Consider the following 27,993-nt stretch of genomic DNA (forward strand, 5'->3'; position numbering starts at 1 on the left):
TCGGCACAGACACGGCAGCCTCACTGGAAGGACACAGATATCTGCGCTCCTGCCAGCGGTGGGAACGTACGTGCTGCCCCCGAGGGCCGTGATCCAGCTGGGGCAGGTCTGTGTGAACCCCGAGAATGGGCCGGCCCACGTCTTGGGCTCCTGGAGGCGGGGTGGACGAGGGCAGCAAAAGCATCGGAGAAAGGGGAGGTCGGAGCTCGACCATCGAGCGAGGACCCTGAAACTTTCTCAGGGTGAAAAACGGGGGTCAGGTCAACTTTGTGGGGTCTGAAGAAGCAGAGAGGTCTCAGCACACGTTGGGCTTGGAGGTAGATGAGGAAGGGTTCATGCCCTCAACTGCGGGTGGAGGTAGGTGCAGGGGGCCGGGGGTGGGAGGAGGGGAAGACATTTACCTCCCCCAGCAGGCCCGGAGGACCTGCAGCAGCGGGCTGGAAGTGGTCTCAGAGGCCTCCCTGCCCCCCACACCCCCTTCCTCAGCACAAGCACCCAGTGCCGACCCCTTGCCAGGACCTCCCCTGGGCAGGAGCCCCCTACCGCACCAGTCAGCCCCTCCCTTTGCCAGCAGCCCCCGACTGCTACATTCCTCTGCACACCAGCTGACACCGTGCCCACTCAACAGCACCGAGAGCCCTGGTGGCCTGAGCACCACCCGAGGCACCGAGCACCGATCCAAGGTTGCCTGAGTCAGAGCGGGATGCAAGCGCAAGCATTCCCCCGGTCCCCATGCGCTGTGAGGTCGCTGGCTGGGGCCGCTGCCATTCCGATCCCACCGCCCTACTGCTGATGGGGCCCCCAGCCTGGGAGGCGGAGGGGCGCGCGCACCCCAGAGCCCAGGCCTGTCCCTGAGGCTGGTTCTGCTGCCCCATCCGGTCTAGTCCCCTCTCTGACAACTCCCAGACTGTTGTACGGCCCAGACCTCAAAATAGCAGCTCCTACTGGCCATTTCCAACCGCATGTGTCCTCATGGCTTCTCAAGCTCAACGCATCCAGAATGGCGCCCTGACCATCCCCGCTCCTGCTGCGCAGACTGAATAAAGGCCCCCAAAGACCTCCAAGTGCCTGGGCCCTAGGACTGCGGGAACTGATGTGGCCAAAGGCACTTTGCGGGTGTGCCTAAGTGAAGGATTCTGGGATGGATTATCTGGGTGAGCTCACGTCGTAAGAAAAAGGGCGGGAGGGTCAGAGAGACAAGACAGAAGGACAAAGCCTGGAGAGAAGGTGATGCTGTGGCTCTCAGCTTTGAAGGCGGAGGAAGGGTCTCTGAGCCAAGGAGCGCCGGTGCTTCTAGAGGCTGGAAAAGGTAAAGGGGGTGGGTTCTCCCCTGGAGCCTCCCTGGGAGCCGGCCCGGCCGACACGTTGGCTGTAGCCCACTGAAACAGATTTCCCAGACGCTGGACCTCCAGAACTACACGAGAATAAATCTGTGTTGTTTGAAGTCACTAAATGTGTGGGTCAAGGGGCTATGGCAGCAAGAGGAAACTGATAAAGCCCCCATCTGCCTGCCACCAGTCATCCCTCATTGCTCCACCAATGGACTGTCCCTCCTGCCATTTGCAAGGCCAAAAACCTCGGCGCCACCTATTCCAACACCTAATCCAATCTGTCAGCAAATCTCCAGGCTTGACCTTACGACACGTCCAGAATCTAAACACCTCGCGGCCCCTCCACGGCTCCCGCGTCTCACCCGGACACCCACAGCCAAGGGCCACTCCTTACTGGGCTCTGCACTTCTATCCACACCATGCCCCTGCCTCCAGCTGGAGTCTCACCACCAGGGCCAGAGGGATCTTTTTAAATGGGATATAGATCATGTCTTTTCTCAGCTTGAAACCTTCTGTGGGTTCCCATCTCAGAGTAGAGGTCAATGTCCTCACAATGTCCTCCAGGCCACCTGGATGCCCCTCAACCCTCAGGCTCTTGTAGCCTCCACTCCAGCCCCACTGGTTTCCTCCATACTCCTCCAGCAGGCCAGGCACACTCCCACCCCTGGGCCTTTGCACTGGCTGTGGCCTCTGCCTGAAACTCTTCCCGTGATGCCCACAGGGCCCCCTCCCCCAGCTCCTTCCAGCCCTTGTGCAAACGCCACCTTCTTAAAGAAGCAGACCATGGCTTCACCATGCCAAGTGTGCCCCCCTCCCCACTTGTCCTGCCTGTTTTTCTCCAGCATTTACCACCTGATAAACCAAAGCACAGGCTAGGAAACTATGTCTCATGGGCAAGATCCAGCCTGTGTCCGGTTTCTGGATGGCCTGCAAGCCAAGAGGGGCTCTTCTGTTTTTAAAGGATTATTGAAAAACAAAGGGAAAATGAAGGGAGAGACCACCGAGCCTACAAAGCCTGAAAACTTTACCCCGAGACCCCTCTGGAGGAAAGTCTGGCCGAGCAGGGTTTAGATACCTAGCTCTTTGTTCAGTGTGAGGATGGGGACGGGTCTCGTTCCCTGCTGTATCCATAGAACCTAAAACAGCTCCCACCCGGAGAGCATGTTCATCCGATACCCGTGAAATGAAGAATAAGCCTCAACTTAACAGATGAGGACTGAAAATGCCCCCCTGGCAGGGTCGTCCTAAGGAATACACGAGACCAAGGGTGCTGTAGCCTGGGGCCCGGCCTGGGGCAGGGAGGCAGAGAAGGACGGTCCCCGGTCCCCGAGGTACCTGGCTGAGAAGCTGTACAGGGCCAGCAAGGGCTTACAGAGCCTCCGCAGGGCCTGGGACAAAGTGGTTTCGGCCCAAGACAGCATCTGGTGGGCGGCCTGCAGGGGGCGGGCGGGGAGATCCATCAGGGTCCACCCCACCTGGCAGGCCCGCGTCCCACCCCCTCGCCCCACCTCACCAGCTCCATGGCTGTCCCGATGGGCCTGCGCCCCAGGGCCCGCCACAGCCGCACGGCCTCCTCTGCCCGCTCCCGCCACACCTCGTCCAGGGGCTGTGGGGTCACCTCCAGGTAGGCGTCCTTCAGTGTGGCCAGGGGCCCTGCAACAGGTGGCCACCACCCACCGTGAGCCCCCTCCCCATCCCCCCAGCCGGAGTCCTGACCTCAGGCCAGATGCCACTGCCAAAGCACAGCCCAGACCCCGGCGGGGGGACTCGCCCCCTTGATGATCCAGGCCTCCAGGAAACAGGGCCTGTGCCAGGGAGTAAGGTGGCGGCATGAGGCCCTGCAAGGGAAGAGCCAGCCCGACAGGCCTGAGACTTCCCCTCCACAAGGCCTGTTCCCAAGGTCGGCCCTGGGCTGGCATGTGAGAGCCCGGACGGGAGGAGGGTTGCCACCACTCCCAGAACCGAGAGAGGGCCTCGCTCTGCCCGAATCATTTGTAGGGACAAGTGGCTTGTGCCCAACACCCCCTTTCCTCCTGTGGGTCTGGAATGGTGGTGTGTGCCAGGGGAGGCTTCCCCCAGGACCAGCCCCCTAAGAAAACCCTCGGTGCAGGACCTCTAACGAGCTTCCCTGGCAGACCAGTGGTGGTCACCATGTGACGGTGGGGGAATCAAAGGCGTCCTGGGTGATCTCCCCAGGAGAAGATTCTGGAAGCCTGTGCCTGGTTTCCCTCCCTCGCTCAGGCCTGGGCCCCCGGGCTGCTTCCCTATGCTGATCTTGCTCCGTGTGCTTTCGCTGTTAACAAATTCTAGCTGTGAGCAGGAAAATATTCCGAGAACTGAGCCCTCGCGAGCCATGGAAGCTGGGGGTGGCCGTGGGGATTCTGACCCAGAGACAGAAGCAGGGTGGAGGGAAGGGCCAGCTGTTGGCCCTGGTGCTCGTGTGGAGAGGCCTGAGGTTCCTAGCGTCACTTGGAGGATGCTTGGGGCAGCGGACCTAGAAACCAGGACAGAAGCCTGAACCACACAGTCACGCTGGTGCTGATCACAGAACCAGAAATGGGCTCTGGAATCTTCCAGCACTGGGCCTAATAGAAATAAAGCTGTAGGCCCAAAAGAAATCAGGCGGGGACTGGGGAAAAAAAAAATAGACCAGCAGTCACCAAAGAACCAAGGCAGCAGGCACGAGGGATGTTAGTAGCTTGGAGACCCGCAGGGATGGAGGCAGCAGAGAGAACATGAAGGCTGCAGGCCCATGAGGCCCCACAGGCCGGGAGGGCTCTGGGGTCGGGCCCTCGCTCGTGCACTCACGTTCCAGCTCATTCTGCAGCTGCTCCAGCCCCGCCCGTAGTCTCTCCAGGTAGGGGGGCAAGTGGTGTGTCAGCGCCTGCCTGGCCTGGCCCCACGGCACGGCCACCACCCGGCCACTCGCCACCATGGCTCCCAGTCCCCTGTGACACAACTGCAGGAGGGGGCCCACCACACTGTCCAGGGTGCCCGCCGGCCGCACCTGGGCAAGGAAATTGAGGCAGGATCGGTGTGAGGGTGTGGGGCACCGGGCACTCCAGAGGATCCTCACGCCTGGTGAGTGGAGGGCACAGGATGGGCCGGGGGAAGTGGGGGGCATCTCCACACAGTACCTCCCCTTCTCCAAGTGTGTCCCCAACCTCCGGTGCAGTCTACCCACCAGGTGCCGGAACCTTTCCACGTAGGCATCCAAGCCTCGGATCTTCTTCTCCAGCTGGGCTCCCACCTGGGCCCCAATGGCTGCCATCCTGGACTGTGGGCACAGAGGGACAAGCTGGGGACTCTGGGGAGGGGGGTGCTTCCCGGGACTGGGGTGGACAGGAGGTTCTCGGTGCCGGCTGTAGGGCCCCAGGATATGTTTGCATGCCACAGGGCTGCCTCTGGTTTTCTGGTCCTTGTTGGACCCAAAGGGCTCGCAGCCCCTGGCACCGTGGTCTGAGCCCCAGGGAAAACAGCGTCCCCCACCCCCGGGGCCGTCTCACCTCCACGCGGTCCAGCAGGGTTCCCGGGCAGCCGTGTGCCTCCAGGCGGAGACTCTGGTTGGCAGCCTGCAGGCTGAGGCGTCCCAGGGGCTGCACGGGCTGCCCGCCATCCTGGACCAGGGCCTCCACCTCGGCCGTTCGCCTGTGGGCGCATGCCCGCAGCACCACGCTCTCCTCTCGGCTCCCTGGGGCCAGCAAGGGTGCTGCTGTTGTCCCCGGGACTCACCTGGCTGCCGCCCGGCTGTCCGCACCCCCTCCTCTCCACGGAGAGCTCCCCGTCACCCCCAGGCCCTAGCGTTTGCAGGCCTGGAAGCGCCCCACCCAAATCAGCTTCCCGACCCCCTGAGGCCTGGACTCCTTCTTGTCCCCCAGCCCACACCCACCTCCCGTCTGCCCACCTGGACCCTTCTCCCAAACTCTCCTGACATCACAGCCCATGCAGGTGGCCGCAGGGGGCTCACTGTCGCCTCTGCGCTGGGGGCGCCACGAAGTCCTAACCGGGTTCCCTGACTCAACTCTCAACACCCCCATCTCCGTCCTCTCTGGGGCCCAGTTGGGCCCTGCCCCAGCCATCTGAGCAACCCTCGCTGTCTCTGCTCACCTTCCTCATGGGTCACAGCGGCCTGGAGGCAGCTCTGGGCCCGGGACAACGACAGCCTCACTTTCTCGTCCCCATCGTCCACAATTCCCTCTAGCTGGACGCTGCCCTGAGAAGCCGAGGTGGAGACCCGGCCCCGCAGGCCAAGCTGCTGAGCCTTGGGGCTGAGGATCTGCAAACAAGAGAGCAGAGAGCAGAGTGGGGCCTGGTCCCCCCGCTCTTGCCAGCCCCGGGCCCAGGGAGAGAAAAAGCAGTGCCCACCCCCTGCCCCACAGCTCCCGGGGCACTGGGACCCCCACGTACAACCCCACAAGGTTCACTATCCCTGCCAACTGCAGAAAGTACCTATTAAATCCACATCTGGGGGCCTGATAAGCCAGGGGCACCCGCCATCCCCGTGGCTTAAACATCGCCGACGCCAGGCCTCGCCTGGGCGCCGCTGCCTTAGCTGATCCGGGTGGCCCTGGGCCTTGACATTTTTGCCGTCCCTGGTGCCCAGGTGTTTCTACCTGCCGTGCTTTCTGTAATTTCAGGAGAAGCACGGCAAATGCCTCAGCACATTCAAGGAGCTGTTGTGGGTAGCACGGGGCGCAAACACAGTCACTGAGCACCTTATCGCAACGCTGGCAGACGCCCAGCCTTGCAGGAGGGGGACTCGGGACAGGTGAGCTCTGATTGGACAATGGGGCTGGAGGTCCCCACAGAAGGAACCTGGAGGACACCCTGCAAGGGGAGGCCTCTTGGAGGGAGGGGAGCCACCTCTGGCTGGGACTCAGCTGCCCATGTTCGAGTCCAGATGCTGCTACTAACAAGCCGTACCACCCTGAATAAGTGCATTGCCCTGTCTGTGCCTTGGTTTCCAATTCTGTCAAATGACGTAGCACGATGGACTTCAAACTTCAGCAGGAATCGGAACTACTCTGTGTGTGTGTGTGTGTGTGTGTGTGTGTGTGTGTGTGTGTGTGTGTGTGTTAGAGGAGGCGCCTTACGGGGTGAACGTGTTCCTCAAAAAGGTGTGTGGAAGTTTGAACCCTGGTTCCGATTATTCAGAAGTAGGGTCTCTGCAGATATGGTGGTCCTGGATTCAGGTGGGCCCTAAATCCAACAACCCACGGCCTTGGGAGACAGCCGTGTGAAAACGTAGAGGTTGGAATGACATGGCCATAAGCCAAGGAGCGCCCAGGCCTGCCGGTGACCCCCAGAAGCAGGAAGAGGCAAGGGGGGACAGTGCCCTAGAGCTTCTGCTGGGCGTGTGGCCTTGCCGATACCTGATTTCAGACTTCTAGCCTCTAGCACTGTGAAAGAAAGAAAATTCTGTTGTGTTCCAGCACCGAGCTGGGGGTCCTTTGTTCGGCAGCCCTAGGAATCTAATTCAGGGGGCTCACTACACATGTTCCAGAAAATCCATCCTCCAGGTTTCCAAGTGGGTGGGGTGCAGCCCAGAGAGCCTTTTGAAATCTCACAGTGTCATGAGGACCAAACACGTCTGGGAAAGGCCTCTCTCCACTGCATGGACCCCCACATGGGGCAGGGGGCCCACTCCCAGGCCGGCAGGCCTTGGGGCACTGGGATTACAGATGCGGGAGCAGCTGGGGGCCTGGCTGGCAGGTGGGGAAACGAAGCGGTCAGCCCCGGACAGCCTTGGAGAGCAGAGGTCTTTTGATACCACCACGCCACCATGCAGGGAAACAGGCCAAGTGACCTCCAGAGGCAGAAGAGCCATCCCCATGCAGCTCTGGACGCTGGAAGGAAACCTCACGAGCACCTACTATGTGCAAACAGCTCTGCAAACGAGGTAGGATTTGTTCCCATTGGACAGAGGAGACAACTGAGGTCAGAAGAAGGAAAGTCACAAAGTCAGGGGCACTCGGCCAGGGGGACACGGAGGTGGGCAGATGGTAACAATGACGGGGCACCTACTGTGTGCCTATTTTAAAGGGGGCAGAGGGAGGGGGTGCCCGGAACCGTACCCGCTGCCTTGCGAAATATGTCCACTCCCCACTTACAGATGAGGAGGCAGGGCTCAGCGAGGGCCCTTCCCAAGATCACCTGGCCAGTGGGGACAAAGAAGGCATCGAGCCCAGTTCTGCGCCCTCCTGCCCTCCTGGGCTGCCAGGAGAATCGGTAATACTGAGTGGCTGCCTTGTACCAGGTGCTGCTCTAAGTGATCTGCACGTAGTAACATATTTAATCCTCGCGGCACGAATCCCACGGGAGCTAGGGTAGTTGCAGTGATTACTCCCTACTTCCCAGGGGAGGAAGCCGAGCAGTGTGCCAGCCTGCGGTTCTGACAGTGACCACCAGGTGGCAGGGCCATCCAGGCAGTGGTGGCCTCGCAGGCCAGAGCTGGAGGAAGGGCATCCTCGCGGGGGGGTGGGGGGGTGGCGTGTGTGTGTGTGTGTGTGCACGTGTGCGCGCAGCCCCGACCTGGCCACCCACCTCCAGCTCCCCGGAGAAGTCTGGTGCCCGAGGCTTGCTGTGGTTGCGGAGGGTCAGCCTGAGGTGCAGGCCATGGTCTGGGTCCGGGGCGAGGCCCATCTGGCAGCGGGAATACAGCAGGAACCCGTTGTGACCCAGGGTGTGTTCCCCAGAGACTGAGAGAGCCTGGCACGAGAGGGTGGGTGTCAGCGGTCAGGGAGGCACAGGGGCTGCAATTTCCTCTCCCCACCATGCCCGGGCCCGGTCCAGGCCCCCAGGGCTGTTGCAAGAGCCTGTTGGGTCTCCGTTCTGGTTCAGCCCACGGTCCCTCCTCCACTCGGGAGCCAGACTGACCGTGAAAAATGCAAACTGGACATGATCTCCTTGCTCAAAACTCTCTGCCTCCCCGTTGTACTAAGAAAAGCTGGCTGTTGCCTGACATGGCCCACGAGTCAGCACTATCTTCTTAACCTCCCCTCCTTGCTCTCTAAAGGCTGCCCTCTGTTCCAATACCCTCAGCATGCTCCGCCACAGGGCTTTTGCACTGGCTGTTCCCTCTGCAGAGCTTGCACTTGTCAGTGGGGCTCCCTGCAATCCCCCATCCCCTCTCCCTGCATCATTCCTTCACAGCATTCATCATGCCTGAGTACATATCACGCATCTTTAATTTTTTTTAAGATTTTATTTATTCATTTGAGACACAGAGATACAGAGAGAGAGAGAGAGAAAGCATGAGCAGGGAGAGAGGCAGAGGGAGCGGGAGAAGCAAGCTCCTCGCTGAGCAGGGAGCCCGATGCGGGGCTCGATCCCAGCACCCCGGGATCATGACCTGAGCCGAAGGCAGACGCTTAACGACTGAGCCACCCAGGCGCCTCTGTATCATGCGTCTTGTTTAACTCTTTCCACCCACTGGAATGTGAGCTCCAAGGGGTGGGTCACCCAGTGTGTCCCGTTCACCTTCCTTGTCCCTGCACCTAGAAGAGGGCCCTGCATTAAGTAAAACCCACAAATGCTTTCTGAACGAATGGATGAATGGGGTTGGCCAACTGGCTCAAGAGCCAAATTTGGCTCACTGCTTGTTCTTATTAATAAATATACATCGGAAGATGGCCACGCCCATGAGTTTACATATAACCTATGACAGCACAGTTGAGTGATGGTAACAGAGATCATATGGCTTGAAAAGCTAAAATATGGGGCGCCTGGGTGGCTCAGTCGTTAAGCGTCTGCCTTCGGCTCAGGTCATGATCCCGGGGTCCTGGGATCGAGCCCCGCATCGGGCTTCCTGCTTGGCGGGAAGCCCTCTTCCTCACTCACTCTGCCTGCTTGTGTTCCCTCTCTCATTGTCTCCCTCTGTCAAATAAATAAATAAAATCTTAAAAACAAAAACAAAAACAAAAAGCTAAGCTAAAATATTTGCTATCTGACCCTTTACAGAAGATCTCTGACCCTGGGGTAGATGGATAGTTGGGGAAATGGATGGATGGATAGGAGGGTGGGTGAGTAGGTGGGTGGCTGGATGGGAGGGTTGGTAGGTAGGAGGAGGGACCAATCAACCAGCTAACAAACCCAGGAAGAATGTTTTGGGAAAGGAGTCCCAACACCTCACCTCCGACAACGATGCAGCTGAGCACCTTTCATTTATGTGTAAAGCTCTCTTCCTGTGTCACGTCTCCTCTCTCACAAGCACCCTACATGCTGAAGCCTACTGCCTCTTCTGTTCCTCAGATGGAACACCGGACTTGGAGAGGGTCGACCCGCCCTGCCTGGGATCACCCCACCGGCAGATGGCAGAGCGGTGATGTGGGCTCGCAGCTCCCTCGCTCACACCCCTGCGCTCTGCGGATGCTGTCCTCTCTCCTCACCCTCCCTCCGTGGGTGTCCGGGCCCCCTCCCCGGGACAGACTCACCCTGGGCAGGTCGCAGAGCCCCAGGTGCAAGGAATGGTGCAGCCGGTGGGTGTAGTCGGTCTCCACTTCGCCCTGGAAGCTCTGTGTGGTGCAGGAGCCGGTGAAGATGTGCTCGAGCATGGCCTCGGCGTGGATCCTGTCTGCCTGGGATGGCCAATGCCTCTGGAAGGAGAGGGCACCGTGAGGCAGGGGCTCATCCCATGAGAGGGGAGAGGGGCCACGGCCAGCTGCAGACGGGAGACCTCACGAGAGAGGGTCAGGTGCTGGAAGTCCCATCATGAGAGCTGCAGTCGGCCATAGCAGTGATTTATACACTGGGAGCACCGGGGGCCTGAGTTTAAGGGGTCCCAGAGCCCAGGGTGTGAGACCCCAGGAGGAACAAGGTTGGACTTCAGGGCCATTTCTCCCCATTTCTCCATGGTCTGGTCCCTGTCCCAGGCTCTGCAGAACAGTGCTCAGCCCCAGCCACAGTCCTGGGTGGGCAGTGATGCCGGGAAGACCCCAACCCTGACACCTCCAGGAACCTGATCTCCCCCTGCCCCTAAAAGCCCTCTGGTGTCATCTGCTCCAAGTGCTCACCTCATGCTGGGCACCTTGCTTCCCTCATCCCCCCAGAGCTGTCACTATACCCCAGTCAGGGAACCCATTTTACAGATGAGAACACCAAGGCTCACAGTGGAGAAAGGAGCTGCTCACCATCCTCCAGCACAGCTAGCCTTGGCACAAGACCCCATGGCCTCAGAGCCAGGCACTTTGTACAGCAGGTGCGAACCCCCTGCGGGCAACCTGCCTGGGACCCGGCTTTCTAGGCCTCACCTCATATGTCAGGTTCTGCTGCACCCGGCGTCGGTCCCAGGATAGATCGAGTTGCTCGCTGAACACGGCCAAGGTCTGTGTTAAGGCCCCACAGGCCCGGAGGGCACTCAGGCCCCAAATTTCCTGGAGCTGACAAGAAGACAGAATGTGGGACTTGGGGGAGCCAGCACAGGGGCCCAGAGTTAGGGAGAGCCCCGTGCTTGGCTTGGCAGTCCCACCAGCGCATACCTGCCCCGGGGAGGCGGCCAGGCAGCCATCCCAGATGGTATTGAACTCCGAGGACCTGTTGGTCCAGGTGAGGTGCAAGGTCACGGGTTGCCCTCTGTCCCAGGCCAACTGGACCTGCAAGGAGACGGAGGGTGGTGGAGGGGAGGGCCAGAGGGGAGGCTGATGCTCTCCATCTGTGTGCGTGCTGGGGATGGAGAAGGGAGTGGGAGGGGTAGAGTGGGGAGGGTGGAGCCCCCCACTGTAGGGGACGAAGGAGGGGAGCTGGAGACCCTGTCTTCCCTCCTGCCCACGTCTGCAGGTGCTCAGAGCCACACCCAGCCTGGGAGACCGGAAGCATTTAGATGGAAGATGCCTCATTCCCAATACCCAAGCCTTGCGGTCTCCAAAGCCAGAAGGAAATCCGCGCCGTTCACTCAGGGTCTCTGGGGCTGCTGGGGACTGAACCGTGCGGCCCATGCCCCTGTTGTGCTGTGGAAGCCCTCATCCCCAGGGATGGTATTAGGAGGCAGGGCTGACAGGAGGGGACTAGGTGTCGATGAGGTCATGGGGTGGGCCTCAAGATGCGATTAGCGCCCCTTTGAGAAGAGACCCCAGAGAACTCTCTCCCCAGCAGGTGAGGACGCAGGAGACTGCGAGCCAGCAAGAGAGCGCTCGCCAGAACCGGACAGGCCAGCGCCTTCATCTCGGACTTCTAGCCTCTAGAAAGGGGAGGAATATGTGTTTTTGTTTTAAGCAACGAAAGGCAGCTAGCCACACAGCCGCAGTGTTCTGTGACGGCAGCCCGAGCCAACGTAGGCAGGGGCCCTCAGCTGATCTCCTCTCCCTGGTGCCTGCCCCACCTCTTCCTGAAGCTCGCCAGCCTGTTCCTACCTCAGGGCCTTTGCACGTGCTCTTCCTTCCTTCCCCCCACCCCTGGGATGCTATTCCTCCAGCTTGTCATGAGCTGGCTCCCTCTCATCTGGAGGTCCTCAGGGGACAAGCCACTTCCCCCAGGAGGCCCTCCCTGACCACCGCATCTGATTCGCCTCTGTCTCCGCCTCCTTTCTGCTTTCCTCACGGGGCTTATCACAACTCTCCATTTTTCCTTCATTCGTTGGCTTGAATTTTAGACAGGCTCTCTGTTTGGCCTGGCACAGATGGTCTGCTCTTGACACACACGGGCCTACTGGCTTCCATTTCCTGGCTGAGGACATTGAGGCTCAGGGAGGGTCCAGGAGCGACCCGAGGCCACCCGGCTAGTCGAGGAGCCCAGCTGCCCTGTGTGGACCCGCTGCAGCTCCCGACTCAATGGACCAGTGTATAAATGAGGAGTCGGACATGTGCGTAAGCTCTTGCCCTGCCAATGTGTGAGCTCTTTAGATGCAGGCCTGTGTGCTTCGAACACGGCCTGACATGCAGTGGGTGCTTAATAAGGTATCGATGAAGGAATGAATGAATGAAGGACCCTTCAGGGTGCAAACTTCAGGAATCTGTGACTCTGTTAGAGTCCTTCCCAACGGGGGACAAGCAGAACCTTCTTCCCCTGCATGCGGTACCCAGGTCGTGGGCTGTGGGCTCAGCCATGCAGCTCCCCAACCCCCAGACGCCCCCACTGTGGGCACCTCAGATGCTCTCCACTCACCTGCCCGCTCTGCTGGCCACCCCTGCCCTCAGCCAGGCCTCTGGCCTCGATGTGCCACCAGGAGAGGTTGAAGGGGTGAGCTAGGGCCAGGCGGGCGGCCAGCCTGCCCTTCCCCAGCTGCAGAGAGGACAAGACCACCACCTGGGGAGGGGGACAGGCTGAGCCGGAGGCCTCGCGCACAGGGCAGCCCCCTCCCCACCCTGCGCAGACGCCTTCCAGGGCAAGGGCGTGAGGGCAGCAGGCTCTGAGCACACAGGCCCAGCACTGGGCCCGGGGGGGGGGGTGCTTGGAGAGACGCAGCCCCTTCTGCAGAGGGCAATGTCGAGGCTTGGAGGGGAGCAGACAGGGATAGTGTATGACAGACGGGACTGAGGACAGAGGGGCTGGAGGCCTTCATAGGTTAGAACACCAGCCCTGCTTTCCACTAAGCTCTGTGACTCCGGGCGAGTCGCTGTACCTCTCTGGGCTTCAATTTCATCATGTGAAAGCGGGGCTGAGGTGCCCTCCGCAGGTGTCAGCCAGAGGCATTCCTGTTGTGGCTCAGGTGCTGCCGGGACCCGATTCTGCCCCCCCACCATCTCCTGGGGACGGGGACCCGCTGGGCCGGCCCCGCTCAGGCTCCTCGGACTCGGGCAGGCCTGGGCCCTGACCGTCCCGCCCAGGCTCCCGGCTCGGTGGAGTTCCCGGGGCCTCCTTCCGGCCCTGACACCTACCTGGTCCTTGCCATCCCAGCCCACGGCCAGGTCACCCCGGTGTTCCCGTGGTGAGTGCTCGCAGGACAGGCGGAGGCTGCCGCGCCACGGCGGGGACAGCGGGTGGCTGAGCTCTGCTGGGCGGGGACACAGGGGGGCGCGGACACGTGAGGGGAGCTCGAGGGCTCAGGGGGATCTCAGCGGACACAGCCACCTGCTCTGGTCGTCTGCACAAAATTCAGGAGCTCTGCCCTCACTCGGCCACCACACCACTCAGCGCGGTCCCCGCGCTGTCCCCGTGAAAGCCCCAAGTCTCCATTCCCCACCTCCTCGAGGAGACTCTGCGCCTCCTGCGTCAGGAGGCGGAATCTGTCCCCGTGGGCCCTGAACCTGGGCGGGCCTGGGACTTGCTAAGAGCAATGTGGTGAGGGTGAGGCCCCCGGCTCCCAGCGCAGGCCTGAAGAGGCCTCCGCAGGCCCGCCCGCCCTCTAGGGACCCCCGCCCAGCCACCGAGGGAGTGAAGCCAGGCTGCAGCCGGCGGGCCCCGGAACGAGCCGGAGAGCCCAGGCGCGAGCAGCAGCACGTACCCCACACGCCCCGGAGTTCCCGGCCGTTCATCGCACAGTAAAAGCGGCCCAGTCCGCCTCCCAGCCAGCGTCTCGCACCGCTGTGACCTGCCTCACGCTGCGGGTGCCCGGTGCCCCGGTGACTGCCCCTCACCCATCCAGGCCACACTCAGCTGCCGTCCGCTCTCCCTCTGTCCCAGATTGCGAAACAGGTGGTATCCCCACAGCTGAGACCTCACAGCGGACAGTCTCCGGGCCTCCAGGGTCCCCTATCTTGTCCCCTAGGCGGAGTCCAGCTGCCCTGACCTCGTGCTTTGCCTGACCCCAGGTCCTGAGGCCACCAGTTGATCCCGTCTTCCCGGATCCCTGGGCAGGAGTCCAGCTGAGACTCCCCGGTAGACAAGGGCCCCCTCGGTGACTCGGAACTCTCTGGAAGGGGTCCCACTTGCCCCTACGCAGGCTCCTGGGAGCTGCACCCAGAGACGGTGACACCAGCTGCATCTCGAGGTGCCACGGGGTCATCGGCCCAGGGAATACTGACCCACCTTCGTGCACCTCACCCTCAGCGCTGTAACCCTCATTCCTTCCACCCTCTGACCCCCCAAAACTCCCATGCTCTGTAACCACAAAGTGGGGTCCTCGGGCTGCTCAGCGCCCCTCCCCCACGAACCCCGTGCATGCACAGGCTCCCTGCCCGGGCGTGCTGAGGGGCCACACGTTTCCTCTGCCTTGTAGGGGGAATGCCATCCGACCACCCAGCAAGCCGTGCCCCTGGGAGCGGGGTCTGCACTGTGTCTCCCACGTGGCAGACAGCAGGACAGCCTCTGCTCTGTGTAAAGGGGACTCACCAAACAGAAACTGACAGTCCTTGGGATGGCACAGCCCCTCCCACGGCCACCTGTTTCCTGGATGGCCTCAGGGGACACGGGTGCAGTCCGCGGGGCTGCCGGGGGACGGCACTCACCGCCCCTGCCGACCGTCAGCCTCTGCTCTGAAACCCCCGGGACAGCTTGGGGTTGCCCCATCTAATGCACTTCCTGTCTTCTCACACTCAGGATAGCCCTAACTCCCGGCTGGGGGACCGGGATGCTGTGTGACCCGGGTCCCTCAGCCCTCCCGCCTGTCTCCTCTCCTCAACCCCCCTTCAGGGCACTCCGGCCACAGTGGCCTCGCTGCTGTGGTTCTACCACCCCAGCCTTGTTCCACCTCAGGGCCTTTGCACCTGCTTTTGTTTTTGCCTGCGATGCCCCTCCTCAGGTCCCCGCCGCAGCCAGTTCTTTCTCATCATTCACGGCTCAGCCTGGACGTTACCTCCTCAGACACGCCTTCCTCGCCTACCCCACCTAAAGGAGCCCCGCACCCCTCAGTCGAACCCTTCCCACTCTCAGAAACACTCTGATGTGATTTTCTTCATGTTCACATCCCTGCTCACTGCCTCTCCCCCTGAGGGCAGGGACCTGGAGCCATCTTACTTCTGGATGGACCCCCAGGGCCTGGAACAGCGCCTGGGATAAGCAGTTGTTCAAAGATGGTCCACTGAGCCCACAGGCCACCCCCACCAGTGACCTCTCGGACACTCACCCTGGAGGCTGAGGTTCCCAGCGGGCCTGGGGAAGGGCTCGGAGAGGCTTCCGTTGAGGACCGCCTCCTGGTCATCCCACAAAACTGTCTGGTGCAGGGTGTGGGTCCCACGGGCTCTCTCGTACAAGGTCTGGAGGACCAGCTCCCTAGGAAGGATGCTGAACTGGAAGAGAAAGACAGTTCTGGGTCACTGGGGAACCCGGCCCTGGCTCCCGCGTGGGGTAGGAAAGAAGAGGCACTTTCAGAAGAGGAAAGACAGGGAACATCTGTGGGGCACAATGGTTTACTGAGCTGTCAGATACATCGGGAAGTCATAAAGCCAAAGGCTCCCCAGTGTGAGGGAGGGCGTGGGGCACAGGCGTGGCCCTGTGAAAAGATCACCACCTCTCAGCTCCGCTTCCAAGCTGTGTGGCCTCAGGACGGTTTCCTAACTTTTCTGAGCTCAGGTTCCCCCCTCTATACGTCTATACTATACCTACGAGGGGATGAGAACAGCGCCAATCTCTGAGACAATGCGAGGGTGTGTCTGCCCAGGGCTGACCTGTGGGCAGTGCCCCATGGGAGCTGCTGTGGTCGGGAGTAGGGTTTCTCAAACACGTACTGAGCAAGCATTAGGATCCAGACCCAGGGCTGAGCGACGGGATACAGAGATTACCAAGACGGGTCGTGGCCCTTCAGGGGCCCCTGGTGGATGGGGAGACATCACGGAGACAAAAAATGATGGAACAAGGGGACAAGTGTAGCATGAAAGATACTCAAGAGGCAAAGGAACACAGAGAAAGAAGTCGGTGGGCAACGCACGGAAGGGCATTCTAGGCAGAAGGAACGGCCTGCGCAAAGGCTCGGAGAAGGAGACTCTCCCCGTTAGGTGGGTGCCCCCATTGGAGGGTAGCTCAAGGGCCCTGCAGGGGGACTTGCTGGGAGGAGGGGGGAATTTACTCTTGAATGTCTTACTGCCCCACCTTGACGCAAGACACCATTATTTCTTGCTCTGCTAAGCCCAGGGGCTTCCTCACTGGTGTTTCTGCTGCCCCCTGTAGGTCACTCCCCATATAGCAGCTGGAGGGATCCGAAATCATCATTCGGATCGTGTCCTCAAAAGGCTTCCAATTTCAGAGAACTAAATCCAAACTCCTCCCTGTGGCTTGTCCTGCCCTATGAGCGGACCCCCATGATCTCCAACTCACCCACTCTGCTCTAGCCCAGCGGCCATGCCTCAAACAGGCCAACTCGTTCCTGCCCCAGGCCCTTTGCACGTGATGTTCCCTCAGCCTGCAATGCCCTTTCACCAGATTTTCAAATGGCCAACACTTGCTTGTCATCCGCGGCTAGCTCAGATGTCACCTTTTTTGTGAGGCCTTCCTGGCCACCTAAAGAGCTCCCCAATCACACACCCACTCCTATGACCCCATTTTCTTTTCTCTCTAGAATGTATCCATCTGGATACATTCCATCTGGAATGTTCTCTTATTTATCTGCATGATTTTCTCCCCACCAGATGAGAGGAAGGACCCCTCAGTCCTGTCCCAGGCAATATCCTCAGCTCCTCGAGTGGTGCCTGCCCTGGGCCCTAGTAGGGGCTCAGCAAATAATGTGGGGGGGGGGTAGGGAGGGAGGGAGGGACACTGAGAGCAGCTGAGAATCCATTTCAGTACACTTCACCCACTTCACAGCCCCTCACAAATCCCTCTTTTCTCCTGGAACTGCCGCCCCCCCCATCCCCACCCCCAGCTCCCCCTGGCCACCCTCCATGCACCTGGGGGAAGGTCTGTTCCAGCTTGATGATGTTGGTGACACTGGCCTTTGCAGTCACCAGCCTGGTGCCCACGTGGAAATGATGCTCCTCCACCGCCAAGAAAATCATGCTCTCGGCCTCATGCTCCGAGTACTGTAGCTGGGTCAGAAGAAAAGCAGGTGAGAGGTTTTCTCTTTGGTCTCTGATGGAATATTCCAATAGATCCTGGCTCCAGGCTGTAGGCTCTGGCCCCAGACACCCACGAGTTCCTGGACGGTTTGAAATCTGGTGAAACGAGGGTCCTGAGCCTCGATTTAGGCCATCAGGTGTGCCCATGACAGCCCCCCCCGCCCCCCCCCCCCCCCCCCCCCCCCCGTCCTTCATGCTGTCACACTGACTCGAAGACGGCTAAGGGCCTGGGGCCATTAGGCAAGAATTCCAGTTGCATTACCATAGTGGACAGCAGGGGGCAGTCTAGTGCAAGGAACAAAGCACAGGTTGGGCCATCAAACAGATGCCCATTTGGCTCTCTGTCACATGGGATGGATGACCTCTGGCTAGCACCTTAACCACCTGAGTCTCTGCTTTCCAACCTGATAAATTGGGATGATGACACTTTATTGATGTGTTGATGTGAAAATTGTATGAAATAATGTGCTATCTTCCAGACTAGCTATGTAACAGAATCACTTAGGGCATCAGCTACGCATAAAGATTCTGGGTCTCTATCTACTACAGCTTCTAACAGAACCTCTGGGAACAGGATGGAGAAACTGACATTTTTAAAGAGCTCCGCAGATTAGTTTGACCTCAGTCAAAACGTTCAACCTGAATCTTGAACAAAGAGTCTGACAAATCCAAATGGAGAATTTTTGCAAAATAATTGCCTGGACATTTCAAAATTGTCAATATATGACTTCTTCTTAAAGGTGGAAGGACAGGGACACCTGGATGGCAGAATCGGTTAAGTGACTCTTGATTTTGGCTCAGGTCATGATCTCAGAGTTGTGAGATCAAGCCCCATATCAGGCTCTGTGCTCAGCATGAAGTCCGCTTGAGATTCTCCCTCTCCCTCTGCCCCTCCTCCCTGCACACATGCGCTCATGCGCACGTGCGCACGCGCGCGCACACACACACACACACACACACTCTCTCTCTCTCCCTCTCTCTCTCTCTCTCTCTAATAAATAAATCTTTTTTTAAAAAGGTGGTTAAAGACAGTGAGATGCTTAGGGGAAAGCATATCAACATCTGCAACTTACTTTGAAATGCGTCAAATACACAGATGGACGGAGAGCTATCTGATAAAGCAAGCGGAGTTGAATAGGAGTGAGAAAACCGAGGCAGTGGGTATGTGGATGTTCACTATAAAATTGTTTTATTAATTTTCCAGGGTCTAAAAAGTTTAATAATGAAATATTGGGGGGAAAATAGGTACAGGGTGGGAGAAGAATTTCTCAATCAAGGGTCTGCTTTAGCCCAAATTCGGCCCACCACTTGATTTTGTAAATAAAGTTTTATTGTAACACAGCCATGCCCATTTAGTTACATACTATCTATGGCTGCTTTTTTGTTACAGTGGCAGCACTGAGCAGTTAGAACAGAGATCATATTGGGTTTAAAGACTAAAATATTTACCATCTGGCTCTTTATGAGTACAAGTTTGCAGACCTCTGTTCTAGATTAAGTCACTTAAGATATAGGGCAACTAAGTACTCTGGGTGATCCTGGAATGTGTCCTGGGTTTAAAACAAACTGAAAAAAAAACAAAAAATTCAGCTTGAAAGATTATTGGGGCAACTGGGAAATTTTATTATGGACGATATATTAAATAACAGTATGACTACACCATGTTAAATTTCCTGAATTTTGAAATTATGCTACGTTGTATAAGAAAATAGCCTTGTCATCAGAACCACTCACTGAAGTTTTTTTGTTTTTTGTTTTTTTTTTAACATATTTCACTTATTTGAGAGAGAGAGAGAATGAGAGAGAGAGCACGAGAGGGAAGAGGGTCAGAGGGAGAAGCAGACTCCCCGCTGAGCAGGGAGCCCGACGTGGGGCTCAATCCCGGGACTCCAGGATCATGACCTGAGCCGAAGGCAGTCGCCCAACCAACTGAGCCACCCAGGTGCCCCTCGCTGAAATATTTAGGAGTAAAGAGGTATGTTGTCCAGAAACATGTCCATATCATCTCTTAATGATAAAGAAAATGTACATGTGCACATGTGTGAATATAGAAATACATATGACACGTAAGTATGGAGAGAAAGTTGTGGCAGGTTATTAACAACTGGGGAATGTTCACTGTCCTAAAATAACTTTTCTATAGGTTGGAAACTATTCAAAATAAAGACTGGGGGGAAATGAAGAGGTCCCTGAATGTGCAGTCAGTAGCAGAGCTTGGGGAACACTAGAATCGTGTGGGGACGTGCTAGGGCAGGGCCTGGCACACAGTTGGTGCTCTGTGAACAGAGGCAGTCTAGGTCTGGGCAGGGAGGGCAGTTAACAAAACTGCGTGGCTAGTAGGATAACCAAGCAACTAGCTGGCAAATGTAACGATCAGTCACTCATTCGTTAGTCAACATCTTTCACTGAGCACCTACTATGTGCTGGGTCCTGGGCCGGGGGCTGGGCATTTCTGATTTTGAGAAAGAGGGGCAGATGGGGAAACAGGTCATGGTACCGGCGGAAGGGGGGCAGAGCCAGCCTGGGCCTGCTGTCTACCCCCAACCCAGGACCCCCAAGCACTACATGCAGGCCAGATGCATGACCTGGGGCTGTCTGGGGGTTCCAGTGGGGAGAGGATTTGCCGACAAGGGCGGGAAGACATGCAGAGACCCTGGGCTGTGGGCAGAAGCTGGGGCACCCGGAGGCGGCGCTGGTTCGGCTCAAAGGGCTGTGCCATGTGATCCGGCTGCTGGGAGCATGCCAGGCCGGGTGAGGCGGTGCCAGGCGCCAGGCACGGGGCAGGCCGGCCTCCCCCGCTCCCCGGGGTCACATGGGCCCTGTTGGGGGCTGCGGGCCTGGCCCAGGAATGTAAGCCTGGGGATGTCTGAGAAAGCCCGAGCCAGGGGTTTCCGAGGGCAGCCCAGCGGGGCCTGCGCACGGATGGGGACGCGTGAGCGCTCCCAGGCGGGGCCTGGCCCGCATGGCCCCCCGCCAGTCTCGGGGGGGGGCGGGGCATCTGGAACCAGTTAGGGCTCAGGGGCGGGGCATCTGGAACCAGTTAGGGCTCAGGGGCGGGGCATCTGGAACCAGTTAGGGCTCAGGGGCCGCCGGGCACAGTTACCTTGGCTGAGGCCGAGGCTCTGCTGGGGCAGCGGCCCAGGAGGATGGGGAGGTGGTGCCGGCCGGAGACCCGCAGCTCTTTGCTGGAAGAAGAGAGAGGGCCTGAGGCCTGGGTTGTACCCCTTATTAATTTGTATTTGAGGCCTAGGATACATTTCATTTGCCAGACCAAGAACTGCTCGTCTAGGTCCTGTCCCCAAAGGTCAAGGTTACTTCACTAGCTGTGTCACCTTGGGCGAGTTACTTTGTTTCTCTGCACCTTCCTTCCCACATCTGTGCAGTGGGGCTGTGGGTGGGGGGCTGGGGGTTGGAGGTCAGTGCACAGCAGGGGCTCCGCTGATGTCTCCCTCACCCACCCCTCTCTCCTCGGGGGGAGGGGGCCCCCAGAGCTGCAGAAAACCCCTCACCGGAGCGCCTGGCTCTGGCCACACATGTCGAGGACCAGGCTGGCTTGAGAATCACAGGTCAGCCGTAGGGAAGAGCACATCTGTTCCTCTGCCCAGAGCTTCTGGAACACGAGCTGAGGAAGGAGCAGGCTGTGAGGTGTGAGGAGTGCGAGGGGCCCGAGGACCCTCCCAGGCCCCACTCTGCAGCTCCCTCCCGGCAGCGCGGATTGCACCCCACCAGACCCGCACCCCAGACATCAGCAAAGAATGAGCTCCCCCACATCGCCCCACCACCGGGCCGAGGCTAGGAAAAGGGGGTTTAGAGGTCTGGGAGAGCGGGAAACGGGCCTGCTGGGTCGTGGGGACAGTGACAAGGCCTCGCTGCGTGAGGGGTGACTGGGCCCCTGGGAATGGCCTCTCCTCACGGCAGAGTGGAGTGTGGGCAGGGCAGTGCTGGTAACCTGAAACAAGAGGTTGTGAATGAAGCTTCCAGAAGGTGTCCTGACCAGGCGAACTTGCACCAAGTGACAATGACCAGGGCCTGGCCCCATTCAGGGGGCCACAGCAGATTGCTCTTCTCGGAGGTGGGAGGGCACTGTGGGAAAGGGCCCGGGTACCAGCCTGAGTCCCTTTTGCTGCCTCCTTGCTACGTGACCTTGGGCTGGTGACACGTGTGCTCACGTGTGACCCACAGACAGTGAAAAAGCATCTGCTCCACCAGGCACCACCCCGAGTGCATTCACAGTGTGAATGCTCTCCATCCTCCCAAACCCCGTGTTATCGGGACAGTTACCAGCCCCATTTTGTGAGGAGACTGAGGGCACAGAGAGGCTAAGGAATCTGCCCGAGGCCACACAGCACGCAGGAGTCAGAGCTGGGATCTGATGTCCAGAGCTGGCATTCCTAAGAGCTAGGCCGCCTGCCCCTCGCAGGGTGTTAGGAGGAGGAAATGAATCAGGGCACAGAAAGCCCCCAGGTCGGCACTGAGCACGGAGTAGGGGCTCCACCAACAAAGGATGGGCTTTGGCCCGAGTGGAAGAGCAGGAGGGCGGCGAGCACGCAGGGCGGGGAGCTGGAACCCGGGCCGTAGGAGGCCAGTGCCGACACCCCGCAGCGGGGACTACAGAGATGGCTCGGCAGACAATGCTGATGGCCGTTAGCATCACCAACAGCCTTTACAAACTGTAAAGTGCTGCAGAGTCACAGCGCGGGAGCATCTGTCCGTCACGCACATAGTAGGTCCCGGCATGCTGGGGAACTGGATGGAGTGGACGGAATTAGCGGGGAGCCCAGCTTGGCCTGGGGGGCCCACCCACTCCTCACCTGGCTGGTCAAGGGCAGGCCCAGCCTCTGGAGAGCAGGGGCCGTGTGGCTGGCGTTCACCACCAGCTCCAAGGAGCCATTTGTCGGCCAGGACACCAGGCCTGCCACGTCCACGCTGACACCACCATCCCCTCCGTGGAGGGCCACGCTGGCCCGGGTCTGGGTCTCTAGGGGCAGAGAAGGGCAGAGGCTGCTGGGGACTCGGTTCCCCTCCCTGAGCATGTGTGATCAACGCCAGGCAAGGCGTTCCCTTCTCTGAGCCCCTGGGACTTCATCGGTCAGGCGGCATCCCCCTCGAGGATCCTGCCCTGGCCACCTCCTCTTCCCAGGGTTGCTGCTGAGGTGACACCTCTGAGTGCCCACCTCAAGTACCTCCCGACCCTTCCTTCTCCCTCCCCGGGGACGGTCAGCCCCGTGAGGGCAGGGCCTTTAGTCTGTTCCCTGCCCTGTTCCCAGCACTTGTCACAGCGCCGGACACACCGCAGGGAGGAAACAGATAAATGAATACTTCTCTCCAGATTTATCAAACATCTGAACGATATCAAATAATACTGACCTGGAGCCCACCTGGCCCAGGCTGGAGGTTCGCCACCCATCCCGCCCACTGGGGAACCTCCAGGGCCCTGCCACCCAGCTGGACCACACCTCCATGTGGCGGACAGGTAAAAACCCTCCGGGAAAGGTGATTCTAGGAGATTTGTTCTTCTTATTTTTGGACTTAAATCCCCCCTGCCACAGTAGGAAACAGTTCTCCAGGGTAAAGAGGTGAAGCCTAGCCTGTGTCAGAGGCCAGGTTCCCTGGGGGGGGGGGGGGAGGGGAAGAGCTCACAGCTCCGGACCATTACACCTGGCCCAGCACCATCACCTGCCATCTGGGCCCATCGGGGCAGGTGGTGGTCTAAGCCTCGATTTCCTCATCAATAAAGTGGGCACAGCCTGCCCACCTTGAGTGACGTTGCCTAGGTGAATAGAGATAACACATCTGCGAACACCTGCCCATCGGGCACACACATCCCAGGAAATGTTCTCCTTCCTTTCCTGGGCGGTGTTCAACCACATGCACCTGCTGTGCGTGGGGCCCGAGGAGGAGGGGACACACATTGAGGGGGCCCTCCAGTCTCCATGCCTGGGGATGTTTCAGACTGTCAAAGACACCAAGAATGTTAGAAAGGGACACCAAGAAAATGCCCCCCAAGGGGTTGGGACAGCCAACCATGGGCAGCAGTATGGAAGTGAGACATCTCCCTGGCTGCAGGTGACCACACCAGACCTCTCAGGGGCCAGGAACTGGGTCATCCTTTACCCACCCATCATTTACCCATCATGTCGCCAATAAGCCCTTCCTCAGAGCAGTCTGTAAAGTCAGTCCCCCTGGCTGATCCAGGTTCCCACTCAGCCCTCAGGGGTCTGAAGGCCAAGGATGGAAAAGTCTGAGGCCAGGAGATGATCCAAGTGACAAGGGATTCCCCCAGAGGTCCTGATCTCTGCATTCCACACCAGGGTCAGAGGGTGACTCTGGAATCATACTGCCTGGATTCAGGTCCTGATCTCATCCTTCAATGGCTGTGTGTCCTGGGACAAGTGGCTCAACCTCTCTGAGCTTCCATCCCTCCCCTGCAGAATGGGGACTGTTACTAACCCGTACCTCATACTCATGAATTCATTCAACAGATGTTTAATTGAATACCTACTATACTCCACTCTACAAACAGGCAAAAATCATCCCTGTCCTTGTGGAGAGTACATTCTAGTATGGGGTGGGCAGAAGACAGGTAATGAGAAATGAAGGTACCGAGTAAGTAAAGTCATATTGTGTGTTAGAGCGACCAAGCCAGGAACAGGGATGGGGGGAGCCCAAGGGGTGTGGGGGTACCAATAAATAGGGTGGGAGGGGAAGGCCTCACTGAGAAGATGACATTCGAAAAATATCTGAAGGCGGCGAGGGATTGAGGCAAGCATGTATAGGGGAACAGCCTGTGCAAAGGTCCTGAGGCAGGAGCCAGCCTGATGTGTTTGAAGACTAGCAAGGAGTGAAATGAGCAGGGGCTAGAAGATGGGGTCAGAGAACTGAGGGTGTGGATCCTGAGATCCTGAGGGCTCAGAGGCCCCACTACGGGCTTTGACCTTCCCTTGGTGTGAACGGATGGCTGAACAGTTTCACTGAGCTCCTGTGGATGGAGAGCTTGCCTGGTATGCAGTAAGCCCTCCATCAACGTTGGCTCTCATTACCTTCCCACTCCATTAGAGGTTACACTGTTTATCCCTAAAAATTATGTTGAAGCCGTAACTGCTAGTACCGATGAATGTGACCTTATTCGGAAATGGGGTCCCTGCAGAGATCAGGTTGAGATGCGGCCTTGCTGAAGTAGGGACGGCCCTTATCCAGTGACTGGGGACCTTATAAGAAGAGAAGACAGACAGACACAGAGGCAGAGATCAGAGGGATGTGGCCACAAGCCGAGGATCAGCTGGGGCCTCCGGGAGCGGGAAGAGGCAAGGAAGGATTCTCCCCATAGAGTCTTCGGCAGGAGCATGGCCCTGCGGACACCTGGCCTCCAGGACTGTTAGAGATTCTACATCTTCGGCGAGCTTAGGCAAGGAATACAGGCTGCCCCAGGAATCAGGCCTTCAAGGGCAAGGATGTCCTGAGACGGGCGAGCAGGCTCCGGCGGGGGTGCGGGTGGGGGGGCTAGCCCTCCAGTCCTGGGGCAGTGCCCTGGGCGCCTTACCATGTGTCTGCAGCTTGGCGCTCAGGCGGGCCTTGCCCGGGAGCCCGGCCTGCAACAGGCTCACGCTGTTGTGCTCACTCCAGCCAGCAAGCTGCAGGTGCCCAGCACGGTGATAACAGCTCACGGAGTAGTTCAGGGACGTGGGCCCTGCCAAGATGCGTCCAGAATGCTCAAAGCTGGAGCCGCTGCTGGGAACGTCCACAGAGGCCTGGAATGACATGCGGGAGAGGGTGGCTCGCCCGGTGCAGAGGAAGCCAGACCGGCCCAGCTCTGGCTCCCAGAGACCCACAGCACTGCAGTGGGTGGCGGGGGGCTGGGGGGGGGGTGGGGGGGTGGGGGGGTGGGGACAAGCCCAGGACAGGGCAAAAGGCATCGTGGGCCCAGTGATGGGAAGATGATGGAAAAGAGAAAGCGATCAGGGAGGGTGGGAGATTTTAAGAAATACACAGGCATAGCTATATACGTCTCTGTCCCCAGATCCTGCCCATACTTGGTCTGTGACCCCCGTTCCTGACACAGAGATCCCACCCTTGTGAGCTCCCCAGTGAGCGGGAGAGAGGAGCATCCTACACGGAGCTCCTAAATCCCTTAGAATTTCCTGGGCGAGACAAGCGCCTTTTGTTCTACTGAGGTGACTCTCGTGGGCTCCCCAGAAAGACCAAGCCCTGGTGAGAAATTGGAGCCTTCAGCCCCGGCTCCCATCCTCAGGGAGGGGAGGAGGGGGCTGCAGAGTGAGTTAACGATCCACCATGCTCATGGGATGAAGCCTCTATGAAAATCCCTCAACTGTGGCGCTCCGCGGCTCTGGGGTGGGCTGAACACATCCACGTGCAGGGAAGGGGGGGCCGGCAAATTGGTTGTGGGTGGGTTGGAGGGGGGGGGTCCCCATCTGTCTGGTCCCAGAAGTGCTCTGAGCGGCAGAGGAGAAACAAAGGCCTCTTCTTTACAGAGGGTTAGGGCAGGGGTGACACAGACCAGGGCCGGTCTCTTCAGGGAAGGCCGGAGGAAGGACACGTGTGCAAAGACCCGGGGAGGCCAGGAGCGGGCGGTGGGCATCGAAGGGAAGAAGCATCTGGCGAGTCTGAGTACAGGAGGCAGCGAGCTGGAGGAGAGTCAGCAAGGGGGAGTCCCGGGGGGTGAGCTCAGAGAGGGGCACAGGACCAGATCCCTGCACGAGGCTTTCTGGGGCCAGGCTGGTGTCTGAGGAACTCAAATGGATGTGGAAGGGCTCTGGGTAGAGACCCAAGGAGGCAGGGGTGGAAGGAGGGGGCCCAGCTAGGTGACTGGACCCCAGGTGTGACCTCAGGTGGCCTGGAGCAGGTGACAAAGCTGGAGGTGGGGAGAAGGGGTCGGGCTCCGGGTTCATCTGGGAGGGTGCACCAGAAGCATCGCTGAAGGCGGGCTCCGGTGTGTGTGAGTGAAACAGATGGAGGAGAACACCGAGGGTTTTGCCTGTGCTGCTGGGTGGCGGAGAGGCGGGGGGGAGGTAAGGGGAAACAGGAGGGGCAGGGGGCGGGGCTGGGCAAGCCGGGTGCCCACCAGGCCTCCAAGTGGGGATACACAAGCTGACAGATCTGCAGGTCTGGGGCCCAGGGGAGGGAGCAATTGGGGAGCTTCACCGAACAGATGACACCCAAGTGAGACGCTGGTGCAGCCCGTCCAGGGACAGAGCGTGTGGAGAAGGCTAAAAAGGGGGTCAAGGACAAGCGCTGGGTCCGCAGGGAGGCTCTGGAAAAGGAGAATGTGCAACCATCCCAGGGGTGTGGTTGGGCTAGGGAAAGGAGCGTTATCCCCAGTTTCCAGAGGAGGAGACTGAGGCTCCGAGGAAGTCTGAACCTTATTCCACCACCCCCTTGACTCCACCATACTTCCAAGAATGTTTGTTGAATGAACGAATGAACGCAGGCATGCATGGATTTCCATTACCACTGGCGCTCGCCGAGGCTGACCTGCAGGCCCAGCTTGTCCTCCACCCACAGTGTCCGCAGCACGGGGATGTTGTGCTCGAGGGTATAGTCCAGGGAGATGCGCTCTGGCCGCCGAGTGAACGTCAGCTCCTCGGACACCTGTCGGCGTGGACGACTGAGACCGGGCCTTGGGCTGGGCTGTCCCTACAACCCCCAAGACTCCCCAGCTCCTGGAGGCCCCACCCGCAGAGCTGCACACCTGTCTGCCGTCCAGTCCAACCCGCAGGGCGTGTCTGTAGCCAGGTCCGTGGCTCTCGGTGGGCAGCTCCAGCAGCACCCGGGCGGGGAGGCCCGAGGGGCTGGGCTGGGGCGGGCCGTGTGTGAGCAACATATCCACCTCCTGCTGGCTCTGCAGAGGAGCAAGAGAAACAAAAACTCTGTGCCTGGGAAGTGGCCAGATTCGCCCACAGAGGGGAACATAAACCGCTCAGAATTAAATCACGCCTCCTCTCTCCCCGTCCCTGTTGGTCACTGCACTGTAGAAAAACAGGAGAATTTCCATCAGATGCAGTGAATGCATTTGGGATGCCTGATAGAAAGTAAGCGGCAAGCACAAAATTCACTGGGGAGGAGCCCGGGAAAAGAACCTCAGAAAGAAAGTCTTCGGCGAGGTACAGGGAGAGACCCCCAGAATGTTTGCGAAGGACACGCCTTGCAGGTTGGGATGCAGCAGGAAGGAAAAACACCTGGCCCCGAGACAAATAAAAACTCCCGAGACATTCAGACGATGCTCACAGAATGACGTGCAGAATGACTTGCAAGGTTGCTCCGCACACTTAAGTGATGGTTAGTGACTCTCCCAGGGAGCTCTGGGAAGGCCAGCGAGTTCACATGAAATCAAGCAGGCAGAGCTGAACCTAAACACACCCTCTGATCTAGCGATTCCACTCGGTGCGTGTTCACTCAAACACACGCAAGCGTGCTTGAGGCAGCGATATTTGTAAGAGGCAAAAACCGGACACTTATGTCCCTAAGAATTGAAAGCAGTGTCTTGAGAAGATATCTGCACGACCATGCTCATAGAAGCACTACTCGCAATAACCAAAGGGAGGAAGCAACCTGGGCCTCGGCTGATGGATGATGGTATTACTCAGCCTTAAGAAGGAAGGACATTCTGACACCTGTTACAACCCGGATGAACCTTGAGGACATGACACTCAGCGAAAGAAGCCAGTCACAAAACGACAGATCCTGTGTGATTTCACCTGTAAGAGGTACCTCGAGTAGTCAAACCCAAAGAGACAGAAAGTAGAAAGGGGGTTGTCAGGGGCTGGGGGGAGCAGAGAATGGGGAGT

The 27,993-nt window shown here is 58.9% G+C and overlaps 1 protein-coding gene across 1 annotated transcript in view; it reads right to left on the reverse strand.

Moving 5' to 3' along the window:
- The window catches only part of APOLTP (apolipoprotein lipid transfer particle homolog), a 152,373-nt gene that overhangs the window by 19,144 nt on the left and 105,236 nt on the right, over nucleotides 1-27,993 (reverse strand). Inside the window, exons 43-60 of the mRNA XM_088017372.1 lie at nucleotides 24,732-24,939; nucleotides 22,003-22,169; nucleotides 20,701-20,813; nucleotides 20,295-20,376; nucleotides 17,024-17,161; nucleotides 15,268-15,430; nucleotides 13,142-13,257; nucleotides 12,429-12,569; nucleotides 10,808-10,921; nucleotides 10,580-10,708; nucleotides 9,764-9,925; nucleotides 7,875-8,039; nucleotides 5,439-5,607; nucleotides 4,838-5,022; nucleotides 4,516-4,608; nucleotides 4,140-4,338; nucleotides 2,845-2,984; nucleotides 2,667-2,764 (exon numbers count right to left, since the gene is read on the reverse strand). Coding sequence (XP_087873498.1) covers nucleotides 2,667-2,764; nucleotides 2,845-2,984; nucleotides 4,140-4,338; nucleotides 4,516-4,608; nucleotides 4,838-5,022; nucleotides 5,439-5,607; nucleotides 7,875-8,039; nucleotides 9,764-9,925; nucleotides 10,580-10,708; nucleotides 10,808-10,921; nucleotides 12,429-12,569; nucleotides 13,142-13,257; nucleotides 15,268-15,430; nucleotides 17,024-17,161; nucleotides 20,295-20,376; nucleotides 20,701-20,813; nucleotides 22,003-22,169; nucleotides 24,732-24,939 — 2,582 coding nt within the window. The remainder of the gene's footprint in view (nucleotides 1-2,666; nucleotides 2,765-2,844; nucleotides 2,985-4,139; nucleotides 4,339-4,515; nucleotides 4,609-4,837; nucleotides 5,023-5,438; nucleotides 5,608-7,874; nucleotides 8,040-9,763; nucleotides 9,926-10,579; nucleotides 10,709-10,807; nucleotides 10,922-12,428; nucleotides 12,570-13,141; nucleotides 13,258-15,267; nucleotides 15,431-17,023; nucleotides 17,162-20,294; nucleotides 20,377-20,700; nucleotides 20,814-22,002; nucleotides 22,170-24,731; nucleotides 24,940-27,993) is intronic.

The sequence above is a fragment of the Eumetopias jubatus genome, unplaced genomic scaffold (assembly GCF_037043125.1).
Source record: "Eumetopias jubatus isolate StellerSeaLion01/CBP00866 unplaced genomic scaffold, mEumJub1_p1.0 scaffold_12, whole genome shotgun sequence".
NCBI lineage: Eukaryota > Metazoa > Chordata > Mammalia > Carnivora > Otariidae > Eumetopias > Eumetopias jubatus.